This window comes from Cyprinodon tularosa, unplaced genomic scaffold (assembly GCF_016077235.1).
Source record: "Cyprinodon tularosa strain WSP-4 unplaced genomic scaffold, ASM1607723v1 ctg35, whole genome shotgun sequence".
Taxonomy (NCBI): Eukaryota; Metazoa; Chordata; class Actinopteri; order Cyprinodontiformes; family Cyprinodontidae; genus Cyprinodon; species Cyprinodon tularosa.
The window spans coordinates 1,881,953-1,899,368 of NW_024039063.1; the positions used below are offsets into that span (position 1 = coordinate 1,881,953).

Genomic DNA, 17,416 nt, shown 5'->3' on the forward strand with positions numbered 1-17,416 from the left:
CAGTCCTCAAGAGCTACTATCCTGTAACTTTTAGATGCATCTCTTCTCTAACACACCTTAATCTAATGGCTTAATCCCCTCATTTGCTCAGCAGTTATGGTAATGAGCCACTCATTTGATTCATTTGTGTGAAAAATGGGGTGCATCAAAAAGTTACAGGATAGTACCTCTTGAGGAATGGACTTGAGCTACCTCTGAGTAAAGTAAATCATACCTGTTTAAGATCAAGTAACATAATTTGTGTAAAACCGCTTCCTGGTGCAATTCCTCCTCACTTTGACTGAAATATTTAGGGAAATGGATTCCCATATGCGTTTTTGAATTTGATTTTAAATAATTATCCCTATATTAAATTGGATAGATACAATTTAATATAATAATCTTTATAAATTGTTGATGTCATTATATATTGTTTTTATTAGAAAGGAACCTGGTAGGCTATTCCCTGAGGTAAATGTTGACATGACACTGCATAAAATGAAAAATGATTGGAATTTTAATAAAATATGGATAAAGACTGATATATATTTAAGAAACTCATAACTACCTTAAAATGTAATCAGATGGTTCTAAGAATTAAAAAGCATGTGTGGGAATAGGAATATATATACCAGAGTTTAAAATAACAATTCTAAAAATATATTAGATTAACTATCTGTTTTCACAGCAGAAATGGGGGCAATTATACTAAGCTTACAATGGGTAGATGAGGTTAGACAGGGTGGTGGTCTGTACAGATTCCAAAGCAGTTTTAGAAAGTATTCAGGGAGAAGGAAATGATAGAAAAGATTTATTATTAGAAATTTAGCACAGTCTATTTAGATTATATAGGGGTAGCATTGATATGTGGTTATGTTGGGCTCCAGCACATGAAGGTGTTAAAGTCAATGAAAAAGCAGTTATATTAGCAAAAAGGGCTTTGAAGGGAACAATAACAATTATAATTCCTTTTGGGAAAGGGGAAGGGAAATTATTTATTAAGAGTAAATGGAAAATTGATAAGAGGTGAAAATAAGATAAGAAAGGAAGATGGTTATGTAAGGTACAAAAATCAGTATTAAATAGAATCATTAATGAGAGAAACAGAAGGGAAGAAGTAATAATGATCAGATTAAGATTGGGTCAAACCTATTTAAACAACAATTTATATTTAATAGGGAGGAAAAATAATGATAAATGTGAAGTATGTGGAGAAAAAGAAAATGTAGAACATGTACTGATGCACTGTAAAATTTATGAACATGAAAGGGAGAAATTAAGAAGGATGGTTGATGGTCCCCGGTAGGAACGTTTGTTCAACCACGTGTTTCCGGTCGGATTCACTTCACTTCCTCCCCACGCGAGCTGCTTGCTACATGTGAGTTCTTGTGCATCACTAGATCCATCCACGTTTTAAGCCAACTAGTTGCTCATTTATCAACATATGGTTCTTTGTAGCTCGACTATGGATTCAGCCGAAGAGGAGTCGCTTCACGGTCAGAGTTCAGATGAGGAAGGCAGTGAATTGTCGGACGGAGAGGTGAGTTTATGTTGGCATCGCAGGAAAGAAGCTAGCTAGCTGTGTAGCACCACAACCACTAACACTCCATGATCTAAAAAACGAGCAAAAACTCTTTGTTGATATCGTGAAGTCTACATTCGGTTGTGGTGATTAAATATCTGACTGGTTTATTTTTTTTTAAGACCGTTGACAACAAGTCTGCAAACGTCTAACATTTAGAAACATAATTACTAGAAATATCTTTGTCTCATAACAGAGAGATCCGTAGTCAGAACAAACGAGATTTGCGCACTAGATTAAGCAACATAATTAATAAACTTTTTAAAAGTTAAATGGCAATGCGGAGGAGAAATAACATAATAGAAAATACGCTATGGGCGATTATTAATAGAAATTGGACCATAATAAGTTAAAAACCTTCTATTTAGAAGTTAAACAGAAGTAAATAAGCAGAATGTTAACAAAACAACGTCCAAAACTGAAGCAAAATGCTAAGATTATAGAAATATAAAAGCTCAGCCTGTCTTTCACTTAATATCACTTTCCTGTTCATTAAGAACTTCTTCTCCTTTAGAATCTTTTATTTGGTCATATGAGAAGTATTTATATATAACTTGAGATTTTTTGTGTACAAATAAACATCTAAAAGTATAAATATTTAGTCCCTTTTAAACCAATGCCTTTAATAAAATATTGCTAAGCTTTAAAGGGATAGTTCGGTATTTTTGACATGAATCTGTATGGCATCCCCATCACCAGCGGCATGCAATCACACTGACTTACCCCTGGCAGCGTCCTGTGAGCAGAGTTATCGTCCAGTTTTGGTCAAGCCGAAAGTAGTCCTGCAGGTTTTTAGGAACAGCGAAATAAAACTTTTCTCTTCCCAAAACATTATGTGTTCAAAAGAGTGATATTTTCGCATCACAAAAACATTGTAGTGGAAAAAGTCACACGTCGTTATCAATTGGTCCTATTTTCTCTCTGTTCGTATCAGTGCGCGCCGTCATTCAGACAGCGAGCCCAACAACAGTCCCTCCGCCGCGGAAGGAGACCGAACTATCCCTTTAAACATCTTACAAGATCACTGTTCAATCCACCATCTGAAAAAATAAAAGCCAAAACAAGGCAAGATGGGATTGTTAGATGAGTGCGACAATCCTAAAATGCAATCTGAAAGAAATTATGTTAAAGATGGTGCACAACCAATTGGCTTGCACTGAATGCATTTGTATTGCCACACAAAGCTTAAAGGCAAATTCCGGTTTTTAACACTTTTAGCCCATTTTCTGTAGTGTCCAGGATGAAATCGAATGATCGACACCAAAATGTTGACAATTGGTCCTGTCTCTGCTATTTGGCTCATTTAGAATCCACCCCTGGCTGCTTCAGAATGGCTTCCATTGTGCATGTCCGATAATGTCCTTAAAACAACCTTAAACGTTCTTTTTTTAAATATGCTACTCACCGGGTCGTCAGCGCTGTTCAATGACGTTCCAAAAAAAGTTTCGTGAAGAAAAACCGTTCCTGTCTTGTTTTATTTAGCATTTTGTAAATCCCAGAACTATTTTTTCCGATACATCACAACCGCTTATAAACTTCCGCTTCCCGTTCGAATCTGAAGCGTTGCACACTCCAGACCACTAGTTGGCGACGGTATCCTCTACCGTCAAACTCAAAGTCCAATATGTCCTCCTCAAGAATCCACCTTTCGTATTCCATTTTCAGAGTTTTTTAAAGTGTTTAACAGAGACGTTAGCACCTCGACGTCGGAGTACACAGAGTGAAGCAGAAACACTTGGGCCTTGCGAAAAGTCTACAACTAAGTGTAAACAGGCCCCATTTCCGGTGGCGGAGGGATATTGACTATTCCAACAGAACTCAATGGGATTTACAAAATGCTAAATAAAACACTACAGGAACGTTTTTTCTTCACGAAACTTTTTTTGGAACGTCATTGAACAGCGCTGGCGACCCGGTGAGTAGCATATTTAAAAAAAGAACGTTTAAGGTTGTTTTAAGGACATTATCGGACATGCACAATGGAAGCCATTCTGAAGCAGCCAGGGGGGGATTCTGCATGAGCCAAAAAGCAGAGACAGGACCAATTGTCAACATTTTGGTGTCGATCATTCGATTTCACACTACAGAAAATGGGCTAAAAGTGTTAAAAACCGCAATTTTCCTTTAAGAATCCCCTAACTTAAGCATATTACTTGGGCAAATACTTTTTTTTTTTGTGCCACTTCCTTTGGTGCTGCAACTATGCTGAATGAGACCAGTTGACTTGGAAATTTGCAAAGTCAAAGTGGTCTCTGCAATGAGGGGTTCATGGTTGGGTGTTTTTTGCAAAGCTGTAATCTTATTTGCTAGGTGCTGTGAGGTTTTTCCATATACACGATTGGATCTCCTTCAGTTTGCTGAACATATTGGCTACTTGTTATTCAAACAATTGTTTCCCAAGTTGTATTTTAATCATTGAATAAAATCAAAGTTGCTTAAACTGACGCTGCAATCGTAGTAAAGTTGTGATGCGAATTTCACCAAGACATGGATGCCCAATTAACTCAAAACTAAAATAGGTTAAACGTAAATCCCCATTGGATTTAATTAATTTATTTTTGATATTAAATATATTAAAATATATTAAATATATTTTGATCCCAAACACCTCGTCTCACCACGGAAGAAGTCGGATGGATCGGGGAGACCCTGGGTGTATTCCTTCCACCGTTCAACGATAACCTCTTTCAGAGTCAGCAGCTCCTCAGTCTGGGAGTGGCACATTCTATTTTTCTATAGTTATAACTTCAAATAAAGATCCAGATGTATTTAATAACATCTTTCACCCGTTAAGCAAACCAATTTTGTCATAAGGATTTTAAACTACAGCATAAACAGGGGAACTTATTAATGTATTGAGCGGTCAGGTCTGTTCTCTTTTTTGAGGTAATGTTTTCAGCATTTGCATTAAAAAAATCTAAATCATCAATCTCTGTAATCGATGAAACATTTAAATGATCCAAACAATAAGTTTATTATCTGACCGAATTAACTGTGTTCCACTTTTACTTAGTGCTGAAAGTCATCTTTAGATCCAGTATCTTTTCCTCAGGGGGGCAGCCATACTCTCCAGGTGTTTGGAGGTTTGATTCTCTGCTCAGTTGGAACATTGACAACAATGCAAAGGAAATGTTGGATTACTTAAGCAATCGAGCCTTAACTAGTATAACCCAACAACACTGTTATAATTCTCACTTAAAATACTTGAAAAGTTAAACAAATACTAAAGAAATTATTATACAATTATTAATGTTTAAATGGTTATTGAATAAAGTGGAATTTATTTATGACTAATATTTTCTCTCCTCTTCCTTTACTGCTCTTGGAGCCACAGTAATGGAATCAGTTGTTAGTTGCTCACATGGGAAACTGAAGCTATACTGCAATCTGCAGCAACTTTAGTGAACTGCATGTGATTTAAACAGTCTTCTACTGAGAATGAAGTATTGGCACAAGCAAAAATTGTTGCATTTTACTCTAAGCAAAGTTTTGATGCATATACTTCTGTTTCAACAATTTTTGCAATATAGGCGTTTATTAATCATTGTGGCCCTAATTTGCAGAGATTGGTGAAACTTTAGGTGAAGTTGTATAATCTGTTAATGACAGCTGAAATTAATGCAACTAAAAAAAAGGCTAATTAAACTGGATTAAAAATGTTTTCAGAACAGTTCAGCTTTTGATCTTATTAAATACACTGTTGTAGTTTAATGTTGACAGTGTCAGTACAAAGCGGGAGAGATGTGAAACAGCCATAACTTCAGGAATTCTAAAAATCTGTAATTTCAAATTTGATGAAAAACGAGTAATCTTAGGCAAAACCTTTGCTCTCTGAAAACTGACCTGAGTGCTGAAAATGTGGAATTTTAAATAAGAAATATGGAACACTTGTAAACTATTTCTGTATGGTTGAATAAACCTTTTTTTTTATCTTTTATTTTCAAGCTTCAAGAAGCCTTCGCTAAAGGACTGCTGAAACCTGGGATGAATGTTATGGTAGATAAGAAAAAGAAGTTTATCAACAATGTGGTGAGTAATTTATATCACAAGGTTTCACTGTAAAGTTAAAATTAAATAATTTAAAACAAGGGTTAAAATGCTACCTTTCTACTAAAACAAAACAAAACAAAAAAAAAGACCAGTAGTCAAAATTACTTATGTCTTATCAAATGTTGTATTTGTTGAATATAATTCTCATCTGTGTTCTACATGTTGGTAATGCAGGAGGGGTTGAAGCAGTGCCTTGCTGACTTCCGCAAAGATCTACCTTGGGTGGAGAGGTTAGACTTGACCAATCCTCCAGCTCGTGACATCCTCTCCAACGCTGAAGAGAAAGTGTCTGCTGGAACCAATGGGGAAATTGATGCCGAAGACGATTTCCAAAGAGAAATGGTCTTGTAAGTAGATGTCGGTTGAAATGCACTGTAAATATATGCTGAATTGAAATAGGAGTATTAAGTCTAAAACCTATTTTCAGTTTGAACTAGCGATTACGTTGGTTGTTTTTTGTTGGTGATGAAGAAAACATTTTGTTTACAATTTTAGTTTTTCATATTGAGCATGAGACAGTAACAGCAGAAAAATGGGTATTTGATGGCTAAAACATGAAGAGAAGTGTTTATTTTTGTTGTGACGAAGATCAAGGAAGACAAAGATTTTGTTTAAAGGTTCTTTGTACAATCAGAAGAAAAGACAATTCCTCCTATTCAGAATGTAATATGTCAATAACAAGCAGAGGGATCAGCAATACTGCACACTATCCTGTGCTCATTTTGCCCCATCTTCCACCACCTGAGAATCATTGTGGAATGCTGACGACCTGAGATTGGGGCTAGAGATGTACTTTCAATATTATCCGTCCAGAAGGAAAACAAATACATTTTAAAGTGGACATAAATGAGGGGAAATTACATGTTTATTAGTTTAGTGTGTTAAAGTTGAAAACACAGCAATATATGGCTGGAAACCAGGTGTTTTTTTTTTTTAGATATTTACCTGAATGCCTCTGTTGTAGGTCTTGGAAAAGGGTTTGTGTAACTGCTGCCTTTATTTGCAAAGGCCTTTAGCCTAATGTTGCATCTCTTGCTCCACATCAGTAGCAACAAACCCATATCAGTTCCAAACAGCAGATGATTTAATTTCTTCTTGGTGAACTTTCCACTCCTACTGGTAGCCATGATGTTGCTTGTTATTTCATATGCAATATGAAAGTAACGCTACGGGGAGAAATAAATACACCAGTACATAATAACTTGATTGATTTACTTTTTGAATTGCCTGCATCAAAAGAAAAACGGAATAATTCCTGAAATTAATTTGTCACCCAGGCCGTTTATTGTCCCTTTAGCTCTGGCTCCATCTTTTTTTGTTCATTCTTTTACTATGAACCTGTTATGGATTTAATTTAGTCTCCCAGGGCGAAATTGGCTGTTTGAGTTATTTTGCATAGATTAGAGAATGACTATCTATGGATTTTACTTGAGTGACTACAAGTAATTTGAGACCACAGTGGCCATAGCGTGTCAAAACACTCACCATGTCTAAAGATCATGATTAATGTTAGGATTGTACCTTAAACTTATCTCATGTTTTGCCGGCTCACATCAAACAGTGATAGTTTTGTGATAACTGTCGCTTTAATGGCAAATATTTTACGCTCAGAAGGGACCTGTTTGCTTGCTGAAATCTAAATGGTGTAATTGTACTATTTACAAACCAAAAGCCATACCTGAAGGCTGATTGAGAAGAGAGACAGACATGTCAAGATTGTTATATTTCCAAGCAGGAAATATAACATGCTGTATTTATTAACAACTTATACATAATCTAAATGGAGAATATGCCAACACCTTCCCATCCACAGTGGCATAAATCATGTCGTTTTGAAAAAGAAATAGAGGACGTTCCATTCAAAAACAGCAAAATATTAATGGGTTGTGATTGGTCGCTTTTTAACCATCCGAATGCAGCGGGTGTGAGTTGGAACAGTGTATATCCATCTCTCTGCACACACAGACCGGTGAAAATAAGAACAACACATGTTGGAAATGTATGACTAACATATTGCTTAAGTTAAAAAAAAATATATCTTTTCCATTTCATTGTCACAGATTATCTAGAGAACTAAAAATCTTTACCTTTCTGCATTTATTTCCAGCTACCGCCAGGGCCAGGCTACATTACTCGAGGCACTGCCTCTACTTAAAGTGCACAATATAGCCACCAAGAGGCCTGATGACTACTTTGCAGAGATGGCCAAATCAGATCAGCAAATGCACAAGGTAAGCTGCTGGTGAATGTTCTCTGTCATCAAGGTCATAGTCGGTCCAAAAAAAGTAAAAAAAAAACAAACAAAAAACAATCCGCTACACTTGGTTACCAAGTTGGAAACAAAGTCCAGTGGATTGTTTTTTAACTTTTTCGGAATTATGAGGTAAGCAGTTCTTTCTTTACAAGTATCTATATCTTTAAAGGAGCTACAATATCATTTGAAATGATCTCAGGATTTCTAAGGTTTTCATCAATGGTTGCTATTAAGGGTGCTCCGATCAGGATTTTTGGGGCCGATCACCGATTGCTGAAAGCAGTATTGGTTGAAACCGATCACCGATCACCAGTAACCGATCACTGGGTCTATCTGAAGCCTTCCTTTTATCATGTCATATATTCAATTTTAATAGTCTTAACAAAAATGTATATGTATTAAAATTAACAGAACATAATGTATTGTGAATTGTCAACTGTATACTTTTATTGACAGAAAACATTCTACATTTTACTTCCTTAGAAACATCTTAAACAGCTTAGAGCTTAACAAATAAGCCTTATTTCTAAATAAGATACAAAAAATCTGTCATTGTTAATTTACACAAACTTAAAGTGCAGAGCAAAGAAAACAAAATCAAATATTTTGGGATGCCATGATAAAAAGGCATAAGGTATTTATTTTAGGCTTGTCCTGCGGTAATTAACTGAAAATAGAAGCCATGACGGAACAGTCACACATCTTTAGATAATATATCAGTTCTTGTTTGGCTTTTTGTCCTAGCTCAAAGTCTAAAATGTCCTTTTAATCACTTCAGATATTTTTCAGTAGTAATAAAGTTTTGTAAAATTCAAACAAATGCTAACTTTAAATGTTCTTTTAGCTCCTTTAAATCTACATACATTTAAAGTGCACAGCATGGAAATCATGAGTCAATTAGAAAGAAAGAAGAGGAATAGAGATTAGTAAAGCCATTTCTCTTAAAGCTTACTTGTTAAGAATCAATGGCAGATTTTGCTTTAGAAATATAAGCATCTCTGCATTTTTGGCAGACAGCTTGTTCCTTTTCTCATCTACAATATTCCCTGCTGTGCTAAAAAGTCGCTCACTATCTACACTTGTGTACGGAGCCCAGAGGTAGGCTTGTGCTGCTTGTGCGAGAGCGGGGAAACGACTTTTATTGTCTCGCCAAAAAACAAGCGGCTGTCCGCTCCGTGGGATGACTGGCTCTGATACGTAGAGGTTAATCTGCGATGATGTTGAGCTGCTGATGTCACCGCCACCATGTTCCCCGTCTTCATCCAACAACTCAGCCTACATAGCGTTTAAGGAGCCAGCTCGACTTTCTCTGGGGGCTCAGTGCCAGTCGCTTCCAGGACAAGGACATCAGAAAGCAGCCCGCGAATCCGGGGCCTGAGTGCGTCGGAGAAATATCTGTCTTTATACCTTTTTTGTTTGGTTGAAAATAAAAATAAAACTTAAATGGATTTACTTAAACAAACAAGATTTTATTTTAGCTGCGCGTAGGTTACCTAAATGCACTACCGGACCACCGTCCGTTTTCTTCTTCTTCACCACTTCCAGTCGCATACCAATGCAGAGCAACTACAGCGCCCCTAGAGGAATCGGAGGAGTGAATCCAACAAGTAGTGCGTCTCATCGGCCCATCTGATCGGCCTTTATGGAGACCGCCGATCAAACTATTTAAAGCCTTTATCGGCCGATAACGATCGGTGACCGATCAATCGGAGCACCCTTAGTTGCTATAAAAAGTCAGTGTAATATACTGAATATATTTGCCCTAAAATGAAATGATTGTATGTTATCTTTATAATATACAGTTTACAGTATCTGTATTAGAATCTAAGCAAAGTTGATTGGTTGAAGCAGTTTGCTCCTATTTTTTTTATCAGGAAAAAAAAAACATTTTAAGCACATTTTTTTTTTTTTGGGGGGTATTTATTTCTTTAAAATGTTCTTTTATATGAATAAAATTTCTGATTTCAAAAGAATAATCATTAATAAGGATATTAATATATGGTGGGAAATATAATGTCCAAGGTACACAACAAATGCAAAGTTTTCTTTCAAATACAGGAAGCAATTCATATTTTTGTTCAAATTTGTTCAGTATTGATAAAAATTGCTTTTTGCCCCTGCTTTTATAGGGGGGCTCTAGGCTTGGGCCTAGATTTGCTACATTTATGGGTTTTTTTTTTCCTACTTTATTGGAAATACAGTTGGTAATATCTTTTTGCTATCTGAACAAGTGGTTGATGGGGGAATTAAATTTGATTTCATACATTAAAATGTATCAAGTTTCCTTAGAATTAAGAAAGCTTCTCTACATCACACACGTCTTAAAAGAATTTACTGATGACTTTGATAGCAGAAGAGAAATCTGCCTGCAAATGTTCAGCTTTGAGATAAAAACGCTGCTTTTGTTACTCAATTTTTTTGTTTTTTCCTGTTTTCTTATTTAAAAAAATAATTTTTACTTTTTTAAATTCTTTGGGAAAAAATTAATACACTTTATTTTCTTTAGATCAGGGCAAAGCTGCTCACTAAACAGATGATCCTGGAAAGGTCTGAAAAGGCCAAAAAGCTGCGTGAGCAAAGGAAATTTGGTAAAAAGGTTTGTAGCTTTTCTCTCTCCTTACTCCAAAGATACATTATTTGATTTAATAAGTCCAACTAAGTGGAGTCTAATCTGATGCCAGGTCCAAGTAGAGGTCCTTCAGAAGAGACAGAAGGAGAAGAAGGCTATGATGTCAGCTGTGAAGAAATATCAGAAAGGTGGGATTTTTCTTAAGCTACTTTTCTTTTTTATTATTCTTTTCTTTCTTATTATTTTGTTTATATAATATTTAAGGTCTTTTAGTGTTTCCTTTTACATTTTTAAAAATGTTTTCCTCACTTTTAGGAATGACTGACAAACTGGATTTCTTGGAAGGAGACCAGAAAACAGCCAGAAATCCTTCTGATGGATCAAAGAAAGTTTTAAACAAAAAGGGGTAATTATTTTCTTTGTTGTGCAGTCTGGCTTTATTTAAAAGCTATGAACTTTGTGCACTTTTATCTATTTTTTTTTTTTTTTGTCTTTTGATAAACCCTAGAATAAAAAAAAAATGAAAATCTGTTTCCTTACAGTCCCAATGCTAAGCGGAAATACAAGGACCAAAAGTTTGGCTTTGGGGGTAAAAAGAGTGGAAAGAAATGGAACACCAAGGAGAGCTTCAACGATGTTTCAGGTTTCCGTGCCAAAATCGCTCATGACAAGGGAGGGAGGAAAGGCAAAGGAGGAAATAAAAATGTGAGTCCCATGCATCGGAAAAATTGTATTTGTTTTGAAAGGAGCTTATTAAGAAACAACTAACATTATTTATTTGGACTTTCAGAAACGCCCAGGCAAGTCTGTTCGCAGGAAGATGAAGAGTCGCTCTTAAACCTGACTGGATTGGGAGCTCATTACCTGGACAGGATTAAGCATGACTGTGCAATCCAGACTGTGGTTACATGTATATATTTTATACAGAATTATTAAATGTGGATTTCTGAATGGATGTAGACAACATGAATCCCTTTTAAAAACACTTAGAGCTGGGTCCTATCAAGACACAAATGGAACTGCATTGTGCCTGTATAAAGTACAGCAGTGTTGTACTCCACGCATCTTGGAAACTTAAAAAAAAAAAAAAACATGGAATATGTTTATCATAAAATTTCTCTTCAGTATCTGCTCTGGTCCCTGGACTGTCTAATGGATACCGTGTATTCTGAATTTTGGGAAATTGTTTTATTTTCCTCATTCAGCTCCGTGGCTTAATTGATTCTGTCTTATCTGACATGACATTTGGTTTATGAGCTGCTGTCAGTTTTGTCCTTTATAGTTCATTAGTGTGATCAATATGTAATTTGCTTTGACTTGGGATTTACCTTGCAAAGATGCCTTTTTGGAAGAAGGAAAAAAAGACTTGGAAGAATAAAATAAATCACTTTTTTAGGTCTATTTTGAGCGTAGTTTGAGATTTTGAGTGTCTGTGATATCTGTCTTGCGCCTCCGGAAGTCGAATCGCGGGTCTTGAATGTTCTTTTCCATCTAAGGAGAAAAATGACAGAATTATGAATGCTAATTAATCTCATTAGTTCAGATAAACAATTGTTTGCATAAAGAACATTACAAGGGCTAAAATGTAAATGTTTCTATTTCTGATGTTTATAGGTGTAGCTAAAACCTCAAACTGAAGCATCATAGGTGCCTTGTATCTTCTAAGACGACCTGTGGTCTCATTTAAATAACTTGTATTCACACAAAATAGGCCTGAAAATTGCATATATCGACTTCCACGCAAAGGTTGTGACTTACAAAAAAGCAAAACTTAAATTTTTTGTACTTCATCATTAGCAAAGGTTTATTGTTTCTGTTTGTGATGCTCCTGTCAAATAAAATTAAATGCGGTGGTCCTCAACGCATCTCTGACCCATTTATAGATGTGCTCACATTCTGGAGAGAGGGGAGATTGACATTTGCGTCTATGCTCGTGCTCTGCCCCCCCACACTCCCACTTTACACCATAAATGGTCCATGCAAAGCTCTGATTTGCTGAAAAAAAATAATGCCAACCATGTTTGGCATTTGGTTATACAGGTCCTTCTCAAAATATTATCATATTGGGATAAAGTGAATTATTTTCCATAATGTAATGATAAAACTTGAACATTCATATATTTTAGATACACTGCACACCAGCTGAAATATTTCAGGTCCTTTATTGTCTTAATACGGATGATTTTGGCATACAGCTCATGAAAACCCAAAATTCCTATCTCACAAAATTAGCATATCATGAAAAAGGTCTATAAACACCTGCAAAAGATTCCTGAGGCATTTAAAACTCCCAGCCTGGTTCATCACTCAAAACCCCAATCATGGGTAAGACTGCCAACCTGACTGCTGTCCTGAACGCCATCATTGACACCCTCAAGCAAGAGGGTATGACACAAATATATTTCTGAACGAATAGGCTGTTTCCAGAGTGCTGTATCAAGGCACCTCAATGAGAAGGAAAAAGTGTGGCAGAAAACGCTGCACAATAAGAAGAGGTGACCACACCCTGAGGAAGATTGTGGAGAAGGGCTGATTCCAGACCTTGGGGGACCTGCGGAAGCAGTGGACTGAATCTGGAGTAGAAGCATCCAGAGCCACCATGCACAGGCGTGTGCAGGCAATGGGATACAGGTGCCGCATTCCCCAGGTCAAGCCACTTTTGAAACAGAAACGGTGGCAGAGGCGCCTGACCTGGGCTACAGAGAAGCAGCACTGGACTGTTGTGGTCTGGTGTGCCATGTCAGCTGCTGGTGTTGGTCCACTGTGTTTTATCAAGGGCAGGGTCAATGCAGCTAACTATCAGGAGATTCTGGAGCATTTCATGCTTCCATCTGCTGAAAGGCTTTATGGAGATGAAGATTCCATTTTTCAGCATGACCTGGCACCTGCTCACAGTGCCAAAACCACTGGTAAATGGTTTACTGTCCATGGTATCACTGTGCTCAATTGGCCTGCCAACTCTCCTGACCTGAACCCCATAGAGAATCTGTGGGATATTGTGAAGAGAAAGTTGAGAGACACAAGACCCAACACTGTGGATGAACTAAAGGCGTCTATCGAAGCATCCTTGGCCTCCATAACACCTCAGCAGTGCCACAGGCTGATTGCCTCCATGCCACGCTGCATTGAAGCACTCATTTCTGAAAAAGAATTCCCGACCAAGAATTGAGTTTATAACTGTACATAATTATTTGAAGGTTGACATTTTTTTGTCTTAAGAACACTTTTCTTTTATTGGTCGGATGAAATATGCTAATTTTGTTAGATAGGAATTTGGGGTTTTCGTGAGCTGTATGCCAAAAGCATACAGCATACCATATGAAGGCAATAAAATACCTGAAATATTTCAGTTAGTTTTCAATGAATTAAAAAATATGACTGTTTAAGTTTAATTACATTATGGAAAATAATTAACTTTATCGCAATATGCTAATATTTTGAGAAGGACCTGTATTTAGTTTAAGACAATTGTTTCATGTACGCCAGGGGTGCTCACGTCCATTCCTCAAGAGCTACTATCCTGCAACTTTTTCAATCACCCCATTCTTAACACACCTGAATCAAATGAGTGGCCAATTACCATGCCTCTGCTGGGCTAAATGAGGGGATTGAATCTTTAAATTCAGGTGTGTTAGAGAAGAAATGCATCAAATGCATCACTGCATGTTATTGGGAAGCATCCAACAGGAAAATGTGACATGTGTAGTCAACCAGAAACAGTAGAACATGTGCTGTTTGAGTGTATTAAATATGCAAGTCGAAGAATAGATTTAAGGAAAGGACTGGAACATGAAGGAATCAAACAACTGGACATTAAAAATATCTTCTCAAATAAATCCAGAAAGACAGTACTTAAAATCATGTCATCTTATCTTCAACAAACTGGACTAAACCTAAGGATTTAAGGAAACATAAATAAGATCAAGTAGGTGGCGATAATGCTCCATTTGGTTGCCAGACGCCAGTAAAACAAGAAGAAGAAGAGGAGATGCATCAACAAGTTATAGGATGGTAGCTCTGGAGGACTGGACTTGAGCACCCCTGATGTATGCAGGGTAGGAAATTAAACAATTGTTTTAAAGCAACTAAATATGACTAAGTAAATATCGAAAGCGGTTGCATTATTCTTTTTCAGTGTTCAATGTCAATTAATATTTGAGTTGGCCATGTGATCAGTGTAACTTAATGGTTACCAATGGCAACCACAGCCAAGAGTGGAATAGTGCAGTTTAAAAATAGTTTTAAAGCAATTTTTTTCAGCTTTAGTGGCCTTATTTTAGAAGAGAAATTAAATGAGAGAGATTTTGGCAAAAAATCTGGCACCCGTTCCTCCTCATCTGTGTTTGCTAATTTTCTGCTGAAATTGCATTGGCATGAGCAGCCAAACATTTCCATGGTGAGTTTGGTTTTGTTAAATCAAAACATTTGTGTGCAAATGCTTTTTTTGTTTTTGTTTTTTTACATTTTATTAACTCAAGATATGAATGATAGATATGCACAGAATCCAAATCACTCAAACTCCTGATTTGAGTACTCAGTCTAGTGATGGTTTACCAATTCAAAACCCAGCTGTGTGTTTTCCTGCAGCACTCTGACGAGATTTATGGAAATGCTGATATCCATTTTAAAGCAGGACTGTATGAATGTTTTGAGAGTAACCTTTATTTTATTGCTTATTAACAAACTTTTTATCATATTTCTAAACAATGCTGTATCAAAAACTGTTACGATTAAAAGATGGTTGTAAAACCTTTGCACTGTGATGGATTTATACCATGAAGTTCAAGGGCTAATCAAATGCCTAGAGAATGGGATTTAAAAACGTAGTTCTATCTAAAATAGTAAAAAGCTCATTTTGTAATGAAATAGGAAAAAATAAGCTCTTATTTCTCACCAGTTCATTGGAAAACCATCCAATCTCTTGACTTTCAGTGAGAGGCAAGGGATATTTCTTATTGGGTTCCAGACGGGCCCTTCTGTAAGCCTCAAGAAAGGCAGCTGCAGAAAACATAATTTAACAGAAGAATTTTTCTAAAGTGAGAACGCATATTTCACTCGAGGTGAAGCAAACAAATCTGTACTATAAACAAACTTACTGTCCTCTGGTGTTTCGTCAGGTGGTTTTCTGGACATGGGTTTATCTGCGAGGACATGTACTATAATATACAGGAGATAAAGTCATGGGGAAACAAATTTAATCCAATATGTAAAAGAAAAGCATTATATTCTATATCCCAATGCTCTGAAAAACCTCATGTAGCATATAGTAACTGTTCTTATGTGAGAACTTATTCAATGATTTTTCTTCTATCAAAACATTTCAAACACTTTGTGTCAAATATGTATAACAGGACAATTCAGCCACCTTGGAACATTATGCCATAAATTTGGCTCCATAAAAACTGTATTTCCAAAGTTTTCTTTGGACCCTAGTTTCCCAGTATTCGAAAAATCTTGAACTTATTTATTTTTCCTTATTAGCTAAGAAATTATCTTAATGTAACAGCTTATCATCTCTGAGTCTAAATTGATTCTGGTGGCTTTTGATAACTAATCAAATAGGCAAGCCTCTGCTGACACCTGTAGTCTGTATTCTTTTTTATTCTTCTGTCCTTTTTGTTATTGCTCTGCTTTTTGTTTAATTAAATCCTTTTTTAAAGAACCTCTGGCTGAATTCTGGGTCCGCTGCCTTGCTTCATCACACAATTTTTACATTTCTTTGCACAAGACGTGAGTTTTCTTTGCAGGAAGTATTGTTTTGTGTGTGTTACATAGATTTTTATTTTATTTATTGATATTTTTCAGTTGAATGGACTCGGGGGAAAAATGCAGATAAGAGCCCTGAGAGAGAATACAACTGATTTGAATTTTTTATTATTTTACTATTTGAAAGCAGTTATCGGTAGGATCATACAGCACAATAATGCATTTTCATTTTTTTTAAATTAGTTTAATATAAAAAAAAGTTTATTGGTAATATTGATATATTTCTTTTTAAAAAAACAACAAAACCAATATGTTAGGTCTTGGTTCAATAGGCTATGTTCATTTCATGTTTTGATAAACATGTAGCCATTCCGGTCCTCAGCTTGTAGCAAATTAGTTTTTTAGGCCCTCAGTGTATTTGACTTTGACATCCCTGGGCTATATAATTCATGTTGGATCGAAAGGATTTCACACAACTTTTTAATTTCGATTAGTAAGAAAATTTAAATATGTCAAAGACACTCACCTTTCCTAAAAGGATTGACGGTGACCTCAGTTTGCAGTTTGTAATATCTTTCCTCTTTCTTTATAAGTTCCACGAGAGCTAGGTTTTTAAGAATGCAATCCATTTTCCCGTTACTATTGCGTATATTCGGAAACCGAGAGAAATTCTTTGTTGACAACCTCTGCGTTGCTAGGCAAAAATAAACTTCACTTTAAGTTGCAGTTGCGAAGGATGAGCACAAGATGGCGCAACGCGCCAAGATAATCAGGAAGCAGAGCGCATGAATCAGAGGCATCTTTAAACTTCAAGTCGCCTAGATTGTGCAAAAGTATATTTAATTTCTCATACAAGGATTTATATTTGAAATATTTGCATATTTGAAAATTCTTCCAGGTGGAATAGAATCATTGACAATATCCAAACCCTCAACACCCTCTGACATAGAATCATTTTCCACATTAAACATTATTATAAACTTTATAAAAAGGGGATTATATATATATATATATATATATATATATATATATATATATATATATATATATATATATATATATATATATATATATATATATATATATATATATATATATATATATATATATATATATATATAATTGCATTTTTACCCCTTAGTCAGTACATGTTTTTGGCTGCAATAACTGCCTTGAATAACCTGGGATCACACTCCAATTACTCAGTATACCAAGTGAATAAAATTTATTTTTAGTTCTTGTTTTAGAAATATCTAGGATACATTTAAATTGAGAA

At 35.8% G+C, this 17,416-nt stretch overlaps 2 protein-coding genes across 3 annotated transcripts; one reads left to right on the forward strand and one right to left on the reverse strand.

Annotated features, from left to right (window-relative positions):
- The first annotated feature begins 1,282 nt into the window (after positions 1 to 1,282).
- On the forward strand, positions 1,283 to 12,295 carry ebna1bp2 (EBNA1 binding protein 2). 2 transcript variants are annotated; one of them, XM_038295085.1, is made up of 10 exons: positions 1,283 to 1,357; positions 1,438 to 1,519; positions 5,507 to 5,590; positions 5,786 to 5,958; positions 7,719 to 7,842; positions 10,372 to 10,461; positions 10,547 to 10,622; positions 10,750 to 10,840; positions 10,977 to 11,139; positions 11,225 to 12,295. In XM_038295085.1, the coding sequence occupies exons 2-10, from the start codon at positions 1,445 to 1,447 to the stop codon at positions 11,270 to 11,272; spliced, it is 924 nt and encodes a 307-aa protein (XP_038151013.1). In that variant the 5' UTR covers positions 1,283 to 1,357; positions 1,438 to 1,444; the 3' UTR covers positions 11,273 to 12,295. The 2 variants fall into 2 exon arrangements, with proteins under 2 accessions (XP_038151013.1, XP_038151012.1); XM_038295084.1 differs by having other exon boundaries at positions 1,324 to 1,519.
- fam183a (family with sequence similarity 183 member A) lies at positions 11,300 to 16,840 on the reverse strand. The gene is made up of 4 exons (XM_038295086.1): positions 16,667 to 16,840; positions 15,531 to 15,590; positions 15,329 to 15,432; positions 11,300 to 11,925 (listed from the first exon to the last, which is right to left on the reverse strand). The coding sequence occupies exons 1-4, from the start codon at positions 16,767 to 16,769 to the stop codon at positions 11,833 to 11,835; spliced, it is 360 nt and encodes a 119-aa protein (XP_038151014.1). The 5' UTR covers positions 16,770 to 16,840; the 3' UTR covers positions 11,300 to 11,832.
- Positions 16,841 to 17,416: the final 576 nt, after the last annotated feature.

Coding starts and splice junctions, on each gene's coding strand:
- fam183a (XM_038295086.1), bottom strand. CDS start 16,769: ATGGATTGCATTCTTAAAAACCTAGCTCTCGTGGAACTTATAAAGAAA. Junction 15,591..16,666: donor CGTCAATCCTTTTAGGAAAG/GTGAGTGTCTTT, acceptor TGTATATTATAG/TACATGTCCTCGCAGATAAA. Junction 15,433..15,530: donor TGACGAAACACCAGAGGACA/GTAAGTTTGTTT, acceptor TGTTTTCTGCAG/CTGCCTTTCTTGAGGCTTAC.
- ebna1bp2 (XM_038295084.1), top strand. CDS start 1,424: ATGGTTCTTTGTAGCTCGACTATGGATTCAGCCGAAGAGGAGTCGCTT. Junction 7,843..10,371: donor CAGATCAGCAAATGCACAAG/GTAAGCTGCTGG, acceptor TATTTTCTTTAG/ATCAGGGCAAAGCTGCTCAC. Junction 10,841..10,976: donor AAAGTTTTAAACAAAAAGGG/GTAATTATTTTC, acceptor GTTTCCTTACAG/TCCCAATGCTAAGCGGAAAT.